The following is a 16,864-nucleotide window of genomic DNA, read 5'->3' as shown; positions in this document are numbered from 1 at the left end:
AGTAAGTGCAGCAGATTTAAATGAAATACGCGTTTGTCTAAATTGCAATTCATTGAATGAATTAGTAGTGGCCAGCAGTGGCGGGGTAGTTCAACACAATATTTGGTTAGTTAATCCAATTTAGTCAAAGGTCGCAGCACGCAAAACAGCAGAATTGTGAAATGGAAAACAAAGCGCATAGTAGTGGCTGGCGCCTCTGCTCGTATTACGTATGTATACAAGTATATTTCTAACTAGCCATTGTTACATGCTTAACATTCAAAGGTACGCAATGTCAACAACACAGGCATCTCATTAGGTCATCGAATCGATAAAAGTCACGATTTCAATGTCAGCACGGATATAAATAGCTTTAAATACGTTCTGGTCTTAAAAATCGTTATTGCCTACAAATTAAAGTCAGATATATGGTATGTAATGAAATTTGTTGAAAACGGAACAACTGATTTATATAATTTATTCATGCCAGCTGCTAGCAGCTACTTGGCTTGGATCGTAGGTGAAAAATGTCGCATATTCTTATGTCATGCGCAACAAGCCAGCCACACTTACAGATACACAGAAACAGTCACAAAGCGACAAAGCAAAATGTACGCGGCGGCGTATACTTAATTTAATTTGTCGGCACATTTTTACAGCATAGCATTAGGCGCACATTTGGTGCAGATTTAGTTTGAAATTTGTATTTACCAAGTACGCGCGACGGTGGTTTAGGGCACGCTGTAGCCAAATGTAGACATTTTTTCTATATATTTGTTCTGCATTTATTTAGTTAACAAGAAATTTTGACTGTAATTCGTTCGTTGTTTGTGATTCATTCAATGAAAAAATCGAAAAAATAACACCTAATACAATTACCTGAATAACTAAAGTAACTTTAAGTAACTATAAATTTATATGGTAAGTTAAAGAACGCGATTTTTACTCAATCAATCAATCGTTCGATCAATTAAATTGAAAAGTTGCATAACAAATAATAAAACTATGTGTCAAGTTCTTTCAACACATATGATGGGTATCGTTTTTAGGTCTCTCTAACAAACTACGTTTGCAATTTTAAACGAATGTTTAAGCAATTCATTTTTTTATTGTTTACCAACAACTGCAAATCATTAAGTAAATGACACTCAATCTTAACGGATATACTATATACTATATGTAGTGCATATTGGGCATACAAGAAAGTCCGTGTTAAAAGATTTTTTTTTATTAAGATAAACACTTTTGGCATATGAATTGTAAAAAAAAAAAATGTGGACCAATACCAAACTTCTTGTGTGTGTTGTGCATTTAACCGATGCGTGCCTCAATTTAAATTGTAGCCATCGAAAAAAAAAAAAAAAATATATATATATATATATATATATATATATATATATATATATATATATTATGAAATACGAGTTCAACATTAAACACTTCAGTAACCACCATAGCTTTGAGTTTTCAATATTATTGTTTGTTTTGGTTTTGAGCAAATAATTATATTCAGTTGCCATTCGTATTTTCTGTGAGTCAACCTTTACAAAAAGGCATACGTACTTATTCGAATATTGTAACTGAGTGTTTAGTCGAAGAAAATAAATAGCAAAAAAATGAAACAAACCAACAAGCTCACAACAATTTCACCGTAGCATCTACTATATGATACGTATAGTTTATGGACATTATGATTTGCGGCTTAAAACAGCAACTACACCTTGATTTGTATGCACCCTTTATGCGCTTTATTACATACTTATAATCGGCTGTTTAACTATAATAGTACATATGTATGTATGTATGTATGTATGTGTGTGTTCACGCATATAGCCCTTATGATATATGAAGTCGTGGTTTACTTTTTCTTGCAGTACTTGCCAATTTCCTCTTTTGTGTTTATTAAAAACTATAAAACAGTGCATTGCTTAAATGATCTCGTAAGAAATATGCAAACGTAAAGCGTTAGAATAAATGTAAACACACCACTCAGCCTGAACATGAGATTTTTGAATGACAAATGAAATGAAATTTGTGCAGGAGAAGAGATGGCCAATAAAACTCACGACCTCATATAGCATAGAGTGAAAGGCAAATGCGGTCCTTTAGTTTCTTATTTTTGCTTTTGAAATAGCTAATCGCATTTATTCGCATTAAACCACAACTTGCATGTTTGTGCCTGCTGCTGCTGCTGGGTTCGGCGTACAGCTTGTAGTTCTATGGCGTGCTACTATATGTTTGCATTAATTGCACTCTGTACATAAAAATAAACCCACAAACAACTCTGGTTTTCTTGTACAAGTAATTGGTGTTAACTGTCTCTATTATGCCTTATTTCTATCTACTTCTCTAAATTGTGTACGCCATGCTTCGCTGGAATGCCTCAAGCAGAGCACTTCAGTGTTCATAATGTACAAATCGAATCATTTAAAAGTACAGATGAAACTGATAAGCTGCTTGATAAAATGGTAGCTGTAGCTCCCCCCGATATTTTATACTCACAAGACACTACCTCATTTCCAGAAATGAGAACAAGTAGTCAAACAGCGAAGACGACAACAACCCTGACAGCGAATATAACACGCACTAAAGCCGACTTGATAGAGCCTAAGCAACAACCTTCGGAGCAACAAGTAGATGTCAATACTATTACTCATACCAATATAGAAACTAAAGAGTCAACTGAATCAGATTTAGCTGCAAGTGATAGGGAGTATCTAGAGCAAATAATGGGCTGTGGTGATGTTAGACGAAAAATTATGCGCTTGGAAAGCCATAGTAGTACAGAAACTCAGGAAAGCAATAATAAGGAGCAGAGTACTCCAAAATATATAGGTGATAATGTACCGGTGGTTAAGGATGTGGTACAAAGTATTGAGGAAAAGATTTCCGGCACTGTGGAGGCTATACCTTTTGCTGTGCAAAAACGAGAGCCCTGCCAAAGGGATCCGAATGTATGTGAGCTAGAGCAACAAATCTTGAGCGCTGCAGATTTGGCATTGGAAAAAATAATGAAATGTGAGCCTCCAGCGCAGGTTGTAAAGCTATCACCAATCGAAGCTATTGAACATGAAGCCGATGGCCGAGCACAAATTGGGGAAGAAGTGTGCGAAAAGATTTGCGCAAAGCGTAAAGCCTTTGAAGTTGCAGAAGACTTAAATGAAATGGATAAGACTTTAGCAGAACATGATGTAGTTCTGGATAATGAAGTGATAAGAGTACCTGGGGAGGTTTTAACAAAAACAAATGCTGAGCACAAAGACATAGTAGATAAGAAAGAATCATTGCCAAAAGTAAAGGATGTTGTACAAGATATTGAACGCAAGTACCCTATGACGAGCTTAGAGGCCACTCCATTTAGTCTTCGAAAGCGAGAAAACATTAATAGAAATGCTGATGTTTCCTCAATAGAACAACAAATTTTAAGTGACACCGACATGTTATTACAAGGTTTACAAAATAATCAAGTTTTAGAGAAGAAAGTAGTGACCCCAGTTTTAGAAACGAAAACCCCAAGTATTGAAAATCTTGAAGAGGTCTGTGAAGTGAAGTGCTCTAAGCGCACTATATCTGATATGGCAAAAGCTTTTGAAAAGGAAGCGGATATGCCCCAGCCAAAACAAGTGACCGATGTGAAGTTGTCAACAGCGGATTTTATAGAGCGAGAAAAGGTACATTATGATGTACTCGAGCAAATACAAGAATTTGAATCAATAAGTATTTTAAAAGAGACTAATGTAAAAGAAAGCCAATTAAAGTGGAAAATAGATGACAAAGAACAGAAAGAGTTCCCGCTAATACCAACAGCAGACTCTTCACATGATGGTTTCCCGCAAAACTCAAGCCCAAGAGAAAAACTACATTCAATTTCGAAAATGGACATTGAAGATACAAAAGAGTATGCACATAGAGCGGGTCAGCTAGAAGAAAAACTGAGTGAACTGACCGCAGTCGAATCTGCAAAAATAGGCCCTAAAACAAATGATACGAAAACAGAAAAGTTTCCTACTTGTAGTGAGCATAAATCTTCACAAAATGTTCACGCTATTCCAAAACAAATATTCGATCACATTGAAATTTCTTCAACAAAAAAATTTCCATTTGAAAAAGTTACAAAAACTGATGAAGATAATTTTGAAAGCGAAAGTGATGATGAAGATGCAATTAAAACAAAAGTGCAAAAAATAAAACCAGCAAAATTATTAAGAAAAGAAGAAACTTCAGTACGTACGGAGACAACTACAACTTTTGTAAAAGAAACATATAAATACAGTAAGGATGAGGCACAATTAACATATGATGGCGAACGCACAATATCACAGCTGACTCAGGAGGTAGACAATCAGTCGAAAATCGATAGGTTTCCCACAAAAGTTGATTTAAAACCATCATTAGCAAGCAGCGTAAAATCAACAAGGTCTCCTGATACTGTAAAAACAATCTCTATAAGTACAGAAGAAAGCTTAAGAAAATTAAATGTTGAAATAGACATCAAACCCGACTTAGACAGACAAACCGATCTATCAGCAAAGCCAATTGTTTCCTTTGGTGACAAAACCTTCTTAAAAGACAATAACACTTTGAAATATCTTCCTGAAATTAAGGACATGCCGACACCCATTGAACTAGATCATAAACTCAAAACCCCTTTGGACATAGCCAAGACTGTTTTTCAAGAGAAGCCATTAGATAAGTCTTACGATACGCCCCTCGTACCAGCTGACGTTAAGGACAAGTCCCCAAGTGAAATTGTAAAACCAACTCTTAAGGAATATTTTGACGATTACAGCGACAAAGAAATCGGTTTCGGCTTCCAAGAAGAGCCATCAGCAAAACCAGTTGTCGCATTTGGTGACAAATCCCCATTGAATGATGATGAAAAACCAAAGCCTCTTGCTGACATAAAAGACGTGCCGACTCCCATTAAAGTAGATGAGAAACCAAAGTCTCAATTAGACATTGCCGATATATTAAATGTAAATAATGATATAACACAGCCCGAGGGCATTTCTCGTTTGGTTCACGAATCAAAGCTCCTAATTCAGAATGTAGATACTGTAGATAGATGTAGTGATACGCAGGCCGTTTTAAATAAAAGTGAAGGCATAACGAAAAACGAAACAGTTCTGAGAACATACAAAAGTTGTACACTTCAAGTTAGCGAAACGGTTAATATTTCTGAATGCCACACGGAAAATATTACAATGGACACCATCGACCAATATCGGGAATTACTCGAAGCTGCACAAATAATAAACGAGAAACCAAAGTCTCCATTAGACATTGTCAAACCTGTTTCTCAAGAGAAGTCTTCATCTAAGCCCCTCGTACCGGCTGACGTAAAGGACAAGACCCAAATTGATATTGGAAAACCAATTCTAAAAGAATATTCTGACGATGAAAGCGAGGAAGAATTCGGTTTCCGTAACCAAGAAAAGCCATCAGCTAAATCAGTTGTCGCATTTGGAGACAAATCCCCATTGAAAGATGATGATAAACCAAAGCCCCTTGCTGACATAAAAGACCTGCCGACTCCCATAAAAGTAGATGATAAACCAAAGCCTCCATTAGACATTGTCAAACCAGTTTCTCAAGAGAAGCCTTCAGATAAGACCTCAATTGACATTGGAAAAGCGAATCATAAAGAATATTCTGACGATGACATAAAATACCTGCCGACTCCCATTAAAGTAGATGATAAACCAAAGTCTCCATTAGACATTGTAAAACCAGTTTCTCAAGAGAAACCTTCAGATAAGCCCCTCGTACCGACTGACGTAAAGGACAAGACCCCAATTGACATTGTGAAGCCTGTTTCTCAAGAGAAGTCTTCAGATACGCCCCTCGTACCGGCTGTCGTAAAGGACAAGACCCCAATTGACATTGGAAAACCAATTCCAAAAGAATATTCTGACGATGAAAGTGAGGAAGAATTCGGTTTCGGTAGCCAAGAAAAGCCATCAGCTAAGCCATTTGTCGCATTTGGTGACAAATCCCCATTGAAAGATGATAAACCAAAGCCCCTTGCTGATATAAAAGACCTGCCGACTCCCATTAAGGTAGATGATAAACCAAAGTCTCCATTAGACATTGTGAAGCCTGTTTCTCAAGAGAAGCCTTCAGATAAGCCCCTCGTACCGGCTGACGTTACGGACAAGACCCCAATTGACATTGTGAAGCCTGTTTCTCAAGAGAAACCTTCAGATAAGCCCCTCGTACCGGCTGACGTAAAGGACAAGACCCCAATTGACATAGGAAAACCAATTCCAAAAGAATATTCTGACGATGAAAGTGACGAAGAATTCGGTTTCGGTAGCCAAGAAAAGCCATCAGCTAAGCCAGTTGTCGCATTTGTTGACAAATCCCCATTGAAAGATGGTGATAAACCAATGCCTCTTGCTGATATAAAAGACGTGTCGACTCCCGTTAAATCAGATGATAAACCAAAGTCTCCATTAGACATTGCCAAACCAGTTTCTCAAGAGAAGCCTTCAGATAATCCCCTCGTACCGGCTGACGTAAAGGACAAGACCCCAATTGACATTGGAAAAGCGACTCATAAAGAATATTCTGACGATGAAAGTGAGGAAGAATACGGTTTCGGTAGCCAAGAAAAGCCATCAGCTAAACCAGTTGTCGCATTTGGTGACAAATCCCCATTGAAAGATGATGATAAACCAAAGCCCCTTGCTGATATAAAAGACGTACCGACTCCCATTAAAGTAGATGATAAACCAAAGTCTCCATTGGACATTGTCAAACAAGTTTCTCAAGAGAAGCCTTCAGATAAGCCCCTCGTACCGGCTGACGTAAAGGACAAGACCCCAATTGACATTGGAAAACCAACTCTTAAAGAATATTCTGACGATGAAAGAGACGAAGAATTCGGTTTCGGTAGCCAAGAAAAGCCATCAGCTAAACCAGTTGTCGCATTTGGTGACAAATCCCCATTGAAAGATGATGATGAACCAAAGCCCCTTGCTGACATAAAAGACGTGCCGACTCCCATTAAATCAGATGATAAACCAAAGTCTCCATTAGACATTGTCAAACCAGTTTCTCAAGAGAAGCCTTCAGATAAGCCCCTCGAACCGGCTGATGTAAAGGACAAGACCCCAATTGACATTGTGAAGCCTGTTTCTCAAGAGAAGCCTTCAGATAAGCCCCTCGTACCGGCTGACGCAAAGGACAAGACCCTAATTGACATTGGAAAACCAATTCCAAAAGAATATTCTGACGATGAAAGTGACGAAGAATTTGGTTTCGGTAGCCAAGAAAAGCCATCAGCTAAACCAGTTGTCGCATTTGGTGACAAATCCCCATTGAAAGATGATTATAAACCAAAGCCCCTTGCTGATATAAAAGACCTGCCGACTCCCATTAAGGTAGATGATAAACCAAAGTCTCCATTAGACATTGTGAAGCCTGTTTCTCAAGAGAAGCCTTCAGATAAGCCCCTCGTACCGGCTGACGTAAAGGACAAGACCCCAATTGGCATTGGAAAACCAACTCTTAAAGAATATTCTGACGATGAAAGTGACGAAGAATTCGGTTTCGGTAGCCAAGAAAAGCCATCAGCTAAACCAGCTGTCGCATTTGGTGACAAATCCCCATTAAAAGATGATGATAAAATAAAGCCCCTTTATGATATAAAAGACCTGCCGACTCCCATTAAGGTAGATGATAAACCAAAGTCTCCATTAGACATTGTGAAGCCTGTTTCTCAAGAGAAGCCTTCAGATAAGCCCCTCGTACCGGCTGACGTAAAGGACAAGACCCCAATTGGCATTGGAAAACCAACTCTTAAAGAATATTCTGACGATGAAAGTGACGAAGAATACGGTTTCGGTAGCCAAGAAAAGCCATCAGCTAAACCAGTTGTCGCATTTGGTGACAAATTCCCATTGAAAGATGATGATAAAATTAAACCCCATTCTGACATAAAAGACCTGCCGACTCCCGTTAAATCAGATGATAAACCAAAGTCTCCATTAGACATTGTGAAGCCTGTTTCTCAAGAGAAGCCTTCAGAGAAGCCCCTCGTACCGGCTGACGCAAAGGACAAGACCCTAATTGACATTGAAAAACCAACTCTTAAAGAATATTCTGACGATGAAAGTGACGAAGAATTCGGTTTCGGTAGCCAAGAAAAGCCATCAGCTAAACCAGTTGTCGCATTTGGTGACAAATCCCCATTGAAAGATGATGATAAACCAAAGCCCCTTGCTGATATAAAAGACGTGTCGACTCTCATTAAATCAGATGATAAACCAAAGTCTCCATTAGACATTGTGAAGCCTGTTTCTCAAGAGAAGCCTTCAGATAAGCCCCTCGAACCGGCTGATGTAAAGGACAAGACCCCAATTGACATTGTGAAGCCTGTTTCTCAAGACAAGCCTTCAGATAAGCCCCTCGTACCGGCTGACGCAAAGGACAAGACCCTAATTGAAAAACCAACTCTTAAAGAATATTCTGACGATGAAAGTGACGAAGAATTCGGTTTCGGTAGCCAAGAAAAGCCATCAGCTAAACCAGTTGTCGCATTTGGTGACAAATCCCCATTAAAAGATGATGATAAAATAAAGCCCCTTTCTGATATAAAATACCTGCCGACCCCCATTACAGTAGATGATAAACCAAAGTCTCCATTAGACATTGTCAAACCAGTTTCTCAAGAGAAGCCTTCAGATAAGACCCCCATTGACATTGGAAAACCAATTCTAAAAGAATATTCTGACGATGAAAGTGAGGAAGAATACGGTTTCGGTAGCCAAGAAAAGCCATCAGCTAAAACAGTTGTCGCATTTGGTGACAAATCCCCATTAAAAGATGATGATAAGGCAAAGCCCCTTGCTGATATAAAAGACGTGTCGACTCCCATTAAATCAGATGATAAACCAAAGTCTCCATTAGACATTGTGATGCCTGTTTCTCAAGAGAAGCCTTCAGATAAGCCCCTCGAACCGGCTGATGTAAAGGACAAGACCCCAATTGACATTGGAAAACCAATTCCAAAAGAATATTCCGACGATGAAAGTGAGGAAGAATACGGTTTCGGTAGCCAAGAAAAGCCATCAGCTAAACCAGTTGTCGCATTTGGTGACAAATCCCCATTAAAAGATGATGATAAAATAAAGCCCCTTGCTGATATAAAAGACCTGCCGACTCCCATTAAATCAGATGATAAACCAAAGTCTCCATTAGACATTGTGAAGCCTGTTTCTCAAGAGAAGCCTTCAGATAAGCCCATCGTACCGGCTGACGTAAAGGACAAGACCCCCATTGACATTGGAAAACCAATTCCAAAAGAATATTCCGACGATGAAAGTGAGGAAGAATACGGTTTCGGTAGCCAAGAAAAGCCATCAGCTAAACCAGTTGTCGCATTTGGTGACAAATCGCCATTGAAAGATGATGATAAAATAAAACCCCTTTCTGACATAAAAGACCTGCCGACTCCCATTAAGGTAGATGATAAACCAAAGTCTCCAGTGGACATTGTGAAGCCTCTTTCTCAAGAGAAGCCTTCAGATAAGCCCCTCGTACCGGCTGACGTTAAAGACAAGACCCCAATTGACATTGGAAAACCAATTCCAAAAGAATATTCTGACGATGAAAGTGACGAAGAATTCGGCTTCGGTAGCCAAGAAAAGCCATCAGCTAAACCAGTTGTCGCATTTGGTGACAAATCCCCATTCAAAGATGATGATAAGCCAAAGCCCCTTTCTGATATAAAATACCTGCCGACTCCCATTACAGTAGATGATAAACCAAAGTCTCCATTAGACATTGTCAAACCAGTTTCTCAAGAGAAGCCTTCACATAAGACCCCCATTGACATTGGAAAACCAATTCTAAAAGAATATTCTGACGATGAAAGTGAGGGAGAATTCGGTTTCGGTAGCCAAGAAAAGCCATCAGCTAAAACAGTTGTCGCATTTGGTGACAAATCCCCATTAAAAGATGATGATAAAATAAAGCCCCTTGCTGATATAAAAGACCTGCCGACTCCCATTAAATCAGATGATAAACCAAAGTCTCCATTAGACATTGTGAAGCCTGTTTCTCAAGAGAAGCCTTCAGATAAGCCCCTCGAACCGGCTGATGTAAAGGACAAGACCCCAATTGACATTGTGAAGCCTGTTTCTCAAGACAAGCCTTCAGATAAGCCCCTCGTACCGGCTGACGTTAAAGACAAGACCCCAATTGACATTGGAAAACCAATTCCAAAAGAATATTCTGACGATGAAAGTGACGAAGAATTCGGTTTCGGTAGCCAAGAAAAGCCATCAGCTAAACCAGTTGTCGCATTTGGTGACAAATCCCCATTGAAAGATGATGATAAACCAAAGCCCCTTGCTGATATAAAAGACGTGTCGACTCCCGTTAAATCAGATGATAAACCAAAGTCTCCATTAGACATTGTGAAGCCTGTTTCTCAAGAGAAGCCTTCAGATAAGCCCCTCGAACCGGCTGATGTAAAGGACAAGTTCCCAATTGACATTGTGAAGCCTGTTTCTCAAGAGAAGCCTTCAGATAAGCCCCTCGTACAGGCTGACGTTAAAGACAAGACCCCAATTGACATTGGAAAACCAATTCCAAAAGAATATTCTGACGATGAAAGTGACGAAGAATTCGGCTTCGGTAGCCAAGAAAAGCCATCAGCTAAACCAGTTTTCGCATTTGGTGACAAATCCCCATTGAAAGATGATGATAAACCAAAGCCCCTTGCTGATATAAAAGACGTGTCGACTCTCATTAAATCAGATGATAAACCAAAGTCTCCATTAGACATTGTGAAGCCTGTTTCTCAAGAGAAGCCTTCAGATAAGCCCCTCGAACCGGCTGATGTAAAGGACAAGTTCCCAATTGACATTGTGAAGCCTGTTTCTCAAGAGAAGCCTTCAGATAAGCCCCTCGTACCTGCTGACGTTAAAGACAAGACCCCAATTGACATTGGAAAACCAATTCCAAAAGAATATTCTGACGATGAAAGTGAGGAAGAATTCGGTTTCGGTAGCCAAGAAAAGCCATCAGCTAAACCAGTTGTCGCATTTGGGGACAAATCCCCATTGAAAGATGATGATAAACCAAAGCCCCTTGCTGATATAAAAGACGTGTCGACTCCCGTTAAATCAGATGATAAACCAAAGTCTCCATTAGACATTGTGAAGCCTGTTTCTCAAGAGAAGCCTTCAGATAAGCCCCTCGTACCGGCTGACGTTAAAGACAAGACCCCAATTGACATTGGAAAACCAATTCCAAAAGAATATTCTGACGATGAAAGTGACGAAGAATTCGGTTTCGGTAGCCAAGAAAAGCCATCAGCTAAACCAGTTGTCGCATTTGGTGACAAATCCCCATTGAAAGATGATGATAAACCAAAGCCCCTTGCTGATATAAAAGACGTGTCGACTCCCGTTAAATCAGATGATAAACCAAAGTCTCCATTAGACATTGTGAAGCCTGTTTCTCAAGAGAAGCCTTCAGAGAAGCCCCTCGTACCGGCTGACGTAAAGGACAAGACCCCAATTGACATTGGAAAACCAACTCTTAAAGAATATTCTGACGATGAAAGTGACGAAGAATTCGGTTTCGGTAGCCAAGAAAAGCCATCAGCTAAACCAGTTGTCGCATTTGGTGACAAATCCCCATTGAAAGATGATGATAAACCAAAGCCCCTTGCTGATATAAAAGACGTGTCGACTCCCGTTAAATCAGATGATAAACCAAAGTCTCCATTAGACATTGTGAAGCCTGTTTCTCAAGAGAAGCCTTCAGAGAAGCCCCTCGTACCGGCTGACGTTAAAGACAAGACCCCAATTGACATCGGAAAACCAACTCTTAAAGAATATTCTGACGATGAAAGTGAGGAAGAATTCGGTTTCGGTAGCCAAGAAAAGCCATCAGCTAAACCAGTTGTCGCATTTGGTGACAAATCCCCATTGAAAGATGATGATAAACCAAAGCCCCTTGCTGATATAAAAGACGTGCCGACTCCCGTTAAATCAGATGATAACCCAAAGTCTCCATTAGACATTGTCAAACCAGTTTCTCAAGAGAAGCCTTCAGATAAGACCCCCATTGACATTGGAAAACCAATTCTAAAAGAATATTCTGACGATGAAAGTGACGAAGAATTCGGTTTCGGTAGCCAAGAAAAGCCATCAGCTAAACCAGTTGTCGCATTTGGTGACAAATCCCCATTAAAAGATGATGATAAAATAAAGCCCCTTGCTGATATAAAAGACCTGCCGACTCCCATTAAATCAGATGATAAACCAAAGTCTCCATTAGACATTGTGAAGCCTGTTTCTCAAGAGAAGCCTTCAGATAAGCCCCTCGAACCGGCTGATGTAAAGGACAAGACCCCAATTGACATTGTGAAGCCCGTTTCTCAAGAGAAGCCTTCAGATAAGCCCCTCGTACCGGCTGACGCAAAGGACAAGACCCTAATTGACATTGAAAAACCAACTCTTAAAGAATATTCTGACGATGAAAGTGACGAAGAATTCGGTTTCGGTAGCCAAGAAAAGCCATCAGCTAAACCAGTTGTCGCATTTGGTGACAAATCCCCATTGAAAGATGATGATAAACCAAAGCCCCTTTCTGATATAAAAGACGTGTCGACTCCCATTAAATCAGATGATAAACCAAAGTCTCCATTAGACATTGTGAAGCCTGTTTCTCAAGAGAAGCCTTCAGATAAGCCCCTCGTACCGGCTGACGTAAAGGACAAGACCCCAATTGACATTGGAAAACCAATTCTAAAAGAATATTCTGACGATGAAAGTGAGGAAGAATACGGTTTCGGTAACCAAGAAAAACCATCAGCTAAACCAGTTGTCGCATTTGGTGACAAATCCCCATTGAAAGATGATGATAAACCAAAGCCCCTTTCTGATATAAAAGACGTGTCGACTCCCATTAAATCAGATGATAAACCAAAGTCTCCATTAGACATTGTGAAGCCTGTTTCTCAAGAGAAGCCTTCAGATAAGCCCCTCGTACCGGCTGACGTAAAGGACAAGACCCCAATTGACATTGGAAAACCAATTCTAAAAGAATATTCTGACGATGAAAGTGAGGAAGAATACGGCTTCGGTAGCCAAGAAAAGCCATCAGCTAAACCAGTTGTCGCATTTGGTGACAAATCCCCATTGAAAGATGATGATAAACCAAAGCCCCTTGCTGATATAAAAGACGTGTCGACTCCCGTTAAATCAGATGATAAACCAAAGTCTCCATTAGACATTGTGAAGCCTGTTTCTCAAGAGAAGCCTTCAGAGAAGCCCCTCGTACCGGCTGACGTAAAGGACAAGACCCCAATTGACATTGGAAAACCAACTCTTAAAGAATATTCTGACGATGAAAGTGAGGAAGAATTCGGTTTCGGTAGCCAAGAAAAGCCATCAGCTAAACCAGTTGTCGCATTTGGTGACAAATCCCCATTGAAAGATGATGATAAACCAAAGCCCCTTGCTGATATAAAATACCTGCCGACTCCCATTACAGTAGATGATAAACCAAAGTCTCCATTAGACATTGTGAAGCCTGTTTCTCAAGAGAAGCCTTCAGATAAGCCCCTCGAACCGGCTGATGTAAAGGACAAGTTCCCAATTGACATTGTGAAGCCTGTTTCTCAAGAGAAGCCTTCAGATAAGCCCCTCGTACAGGCTGACGTTAAAGACAAGACCCCAATTGACATTGGAAAACCAATTCCAAAAGAATATTCTGACGATGAAAGTGACGAAGAATTCGGCTTCGGTAGCCAAGAAAAGCCATCAGCTAAACCAGTTGTCGCATTTGGTGACAAATCCCCATTGAAAGATGATGATAAACCAAAGCCCCTTGCTGATATAAAAGACGTGTCGACTCTCATTAAATCAGATGATAAACCAAAGTCTCCATTAGACATTGTGAAGCCTGTTTCTCAAGAGAAGCCTTCAGATAAGCCCCTCGAACCGGCTGATGTAAAGGACAAGTTCCCAATTGACATTGTGAAGCCTGTTTCTCAAGAGAAGCCTTCAGATAAGCCCCTCGTACCTGCTGACGTTAAAGACAAGACCCCAATTGACATTGGAAAACCAATTCCAAAAGAATATTCTGACGATGAAAGTGAGGAAGAATTCGGTTTCGGTAGCCAAGAAAAGCCATCAGCTAAACCAGTTGTCGCATTTGGGGACAAATCCCCATTGAAAGATGATGATAAACCAAAGCCCCTTGCTGATATAAAAGACGTGTCGACTCCCGTTAAATCAGATGATAAACCAAAGTCTCCATTAGACATTGTGAAGCCTGTTTCTCAAGAGAAGCCTTCAGAGAAGCCCCTCGTACCGGCTGACGTAAAGGACAAGACCCCAATTGACATTGGAAAACCAACTCTTAAAGAATATTCTGACGATGAAAGTGACGAAGAATTCGGTTTCGGTAGCCAAGAAAAGCCATCAGCTAAACCAGTTGTCGCATTTGGTGACAAATCCCCATTGAAAGATGATGATAAACCAAAGCCCCTTGCTGATATAAAAGACGTGTCGACTCCCGTTAAATCAGATGATAAACCAAAGTCTCCATTAGACATTGTGAAGCCTGTTTCTCAAGAGAAGCCTTCAGAGAAGCCCCTCGTACCGGCTGACGTAAAGGACAAGACCCCAATTGACATTGGAAAACCAACTCTTAAAGAATATTCTGACGATGAAAGTGACGAAGAATTCGGTTTCGGTAGCCAAGAAAAGCCATCAGCTAAACCAGTTGTCGCATTTGGTGACAAATCCCCATTGAAAGATGATGATAAACCAAAGCCCCTTGCTGATATAAAAGACGTGTCGACTCCCGTTAAATCAGATGATAAACCAAAGTCTCCATTAGACATTGTGAAGCCTGTTTCTCAAGAGAAGCCTTCAGAGAAGCCCCTCGTACCGGCTGACGTTAAAGACAAGACCCCAATTGACATCGGAAAACCAACTCTTAAAGAATATTCTGACGATGAAAGTGAGGAAGAATTCGGTTTCGGTAGCCAAGAAAAGCCATCAGCTAAACCAGTTGTCGCATTTGGTGACAAATCCCCATTGAAAGATGATGATAAACCAAAGCCCCTTGCTGATATAAAAGACGTGCCGACTCCCGTTAAATCAGATGATAACCCAAAGTCTCCATTAGACATTGTCAAACCAGTTTCTCAAGAGAAGCCTTCAGATAAGACCCCCATTGACATTGGAAAACCAATTCTAAAAGAATATTCTGACGATGAAAGTGACGAAGAATTCGGTTTCGGTAGCCAAGAAAAGCCATCAGCTAAACCAGTTGTCGCATTTGGTGACAAATCCCCATTAAAAGATGATGATAAAATAAAGCCCCTTGCTGATATAAAAGACCTGCCGACTCCCATTAAATCAGATGATAAACCAAAGTCTCCATTAGACATTGTGAAGCCTGTTTCTCAAGAGAAGCCTTCAGATAAGCCCCTCGAACCGGCTGATGTAAAGGACAAGACCCCAATTGACATTGTGAAGCCCGTTTCTCAAGAGAAGCCTTCAGATAAGCCCCTCGTACCGGCTGACGCAAAGGACAAGACCCTAATTGACATTGAAAAACCAACTCTTAAAGAATATTCTGACGATGAAAGTGACGAAGAATTCGGTTTCGGTAGCCAAGAAAAGCCATCAGCTAAACCAGTTGTCGCATTTGGTGACAAATCCCCATTGAAAGATGATGATAAACCAAAGCCCCTTTCTGATATAAAAGACGTGTCGACTCCCATTAAATCAGATGATAAACCAAAGTCTCCATTAGACATTGTGAAGCCTGTTTCTCAAGAGAAGCCTTCAGATAAGCCCCTCGTACCGGCTGACGTAAAGGACAAGACCCCAATTGACATTGGAAAACCAATTCTAAAAGAATATTCTGACGATGAAAGTGAGGAAGAATACGGTTTCGGTAACCAAGAAAAACCATCAGCTAAACCAGTTGTCGCATTTGGTGACAAATCCCCATTGAAAGATGATGATAAACCAAAGCCCCTTTCTGATATAAAAGACGTGTCGACTCCCATTAAATCAGATGATAAACCAAAGTCTCCATTAGACATTGTGAAGCCTGTTTCTCAAGAGAAGCCTTCAGATAAGCCCCTCGTACCGGCTGACGTAAAGGACAAGACCCCAATTGACATTGGAAAACCAATTCTAAAAGAATATTCTGACGATGAAAGTGAGGAAGAATACGGCTTCGGTAGCCAAGAAAAGCCATCAGCTAAACCAGTTGTCGCATTTGGTGACAAATCCCCATTGAAAGATGATGATAAACCAAAGCCCCTTGCTGATATAAAAGACGTGTCGACTCCCGTTAAATCAGATGATAAACCAAAGTCTCCATTAGACATTGTGAAGCCTGTTTCTCAAGAGAAGCCTTCAGAGAAGCCCCTCGTACCGGCTGACGTAAAGGACAAGACCCCAATTGACATTGGAAAACCAACTCTTAAAGAATATTCTGACGATGAAAGTGAGGAAGAATTCGGTTTCGGTAGCCAAGAAAAGCCATCAGCTAAACCAGTTGTCGCATTTGGTGACAAATCCCCATTGAAAGATGATGATAAACCAAAGCCCCTTGCTGATATAAAATACCTGCCGACTCCCATTACAGTAGATGATAAACCAAAGTCTCCATTAGACATTGTGAAGCCTGTTTCTCAAGAGAAGCCTTCAGAGAAGCCCCTCGTACCGGCTGACGTAAAGGACAAGACCCCAATTGACATTGGAAAACCAATTCTAAAAGAATATTCTGACGATGAAAGTGAGGAAGAATACGGTTTCGGTAACCAAGAAAAACCATCAGCTAAACCAGTTGTCGCATTTGGTGACAAATCCCCATTGAAAGATGATGATAAACC

The 16,864-nt window shown here is 40.3% G+C and overlaps 1 protein-coding gene across 1 annotated transcript in view; it reads left to right on the top strand.

The window, feature by feature from the left end:
* LOC115622375 (titin) overlaps positions 1-16,864 on the top strand; it is a 71,172-nt gene that overhangs the window by 20,530 nt on the left and 33,778 nt on the right. Inside the window, exons 16-40 of the mRNA XM_030516297.1 lie at positions 2,371-3,716; positions 4,584-6,038; positions 6,096-6,561; positions 6,646-7,364; positions 7,422-7,655; positions 7,713-7,869; positions 7,999-8,160; positions 8,290-8,724; positions 8,917-9,078; positions 9,208-9,369; positions 9,427-9,858; positions 10,051-10,293; positions 10,423-10,665; positions 10,795-10,974; positions 11,167-11,328; positions 11,458-11,619; positions 11,749-11,847; positions 11,932-13,788; positions 13,918-14,097; positions 14,290-14,451; positions 14,581-14,742; positions 14,872-14,970; positions 15,055-16,248; positions 16,378-16,476; positions 16,669-16,788. Coding sequence (XP_030372157.1) covers positions 2,371-3,716; positions 4,584-6,038; positions 6,096-6,561; positions 6,646-7,364; positions 7,422-7,655; positions 7,713-7,869; positions 7,999-8,160; positions 8,290-8,724; positions 8,917-9,078; positions 9,208-9,369; positions 9,427-9,858; positions 10,051-10,293; positions 10,423-10,665; positions 10,795-10,974; positions 11,167-11,328; positions 11,458-11,619; positions 11,749-11,847; positions 11,932-13,788; positions 13,918-14,097; positions 14,290-14,451; positions 14,581-14,742; positions 14,872-14,970; positions 15,055-16,248; positions 16,378-16,476; positions 16,669-16,788 — 10,692 coding nt within the window. The remainder of the gene's footprint in view (positions 1-2,370; positions 3,717-4,583; positions 6,039-6,095; positions 6,562-6,645; positions 7,365-7,421; positions 7,656-7,712; positions 7,870-7,998; positions 8,161-8,289; positions 8,725-8,916; positions 9,079-9,207; positions 9,370-9,426; positions 9,859-10,050; positions 10,294-10,422; positions 10,666-10,794; positions 10,975-11,166; positions 11,329-11,457; positions 11,620-11,748; positions 11,848-11,931; positions 13,789-13,917; positions 14,098-14,289; positions 14,452-14,580; positions 14,743-14,871; positions 14,971-15,054; positions 16,249-16,377; positions 16,477-16,668; positions 16,789-16,864) is intronic.

The sequence above is a fragment of the Scaptodrosophila lebanonensis genome, unplaced genomic scaffold, assembly GCF_003285725.1.
Source record: "Scaptodrosophila lebanonensis strain 11010-0011.00,11010-0021.00 unplaced genomic scaffold, SlebRS2 tig00000043-arrow-pilon, whole genome shotgun sequence".
NCBI lineage: Eukaryota > Metazoa > Arthropoda > Insecta > Diptera > Drosophilidae > Scaptodrosophila > Scaptodrosophila lebanonensis.
Note: the sequence above shows the minus strand (reverse complement) of the source record. Positions and strands in the feature narration are given on the sequence as shown.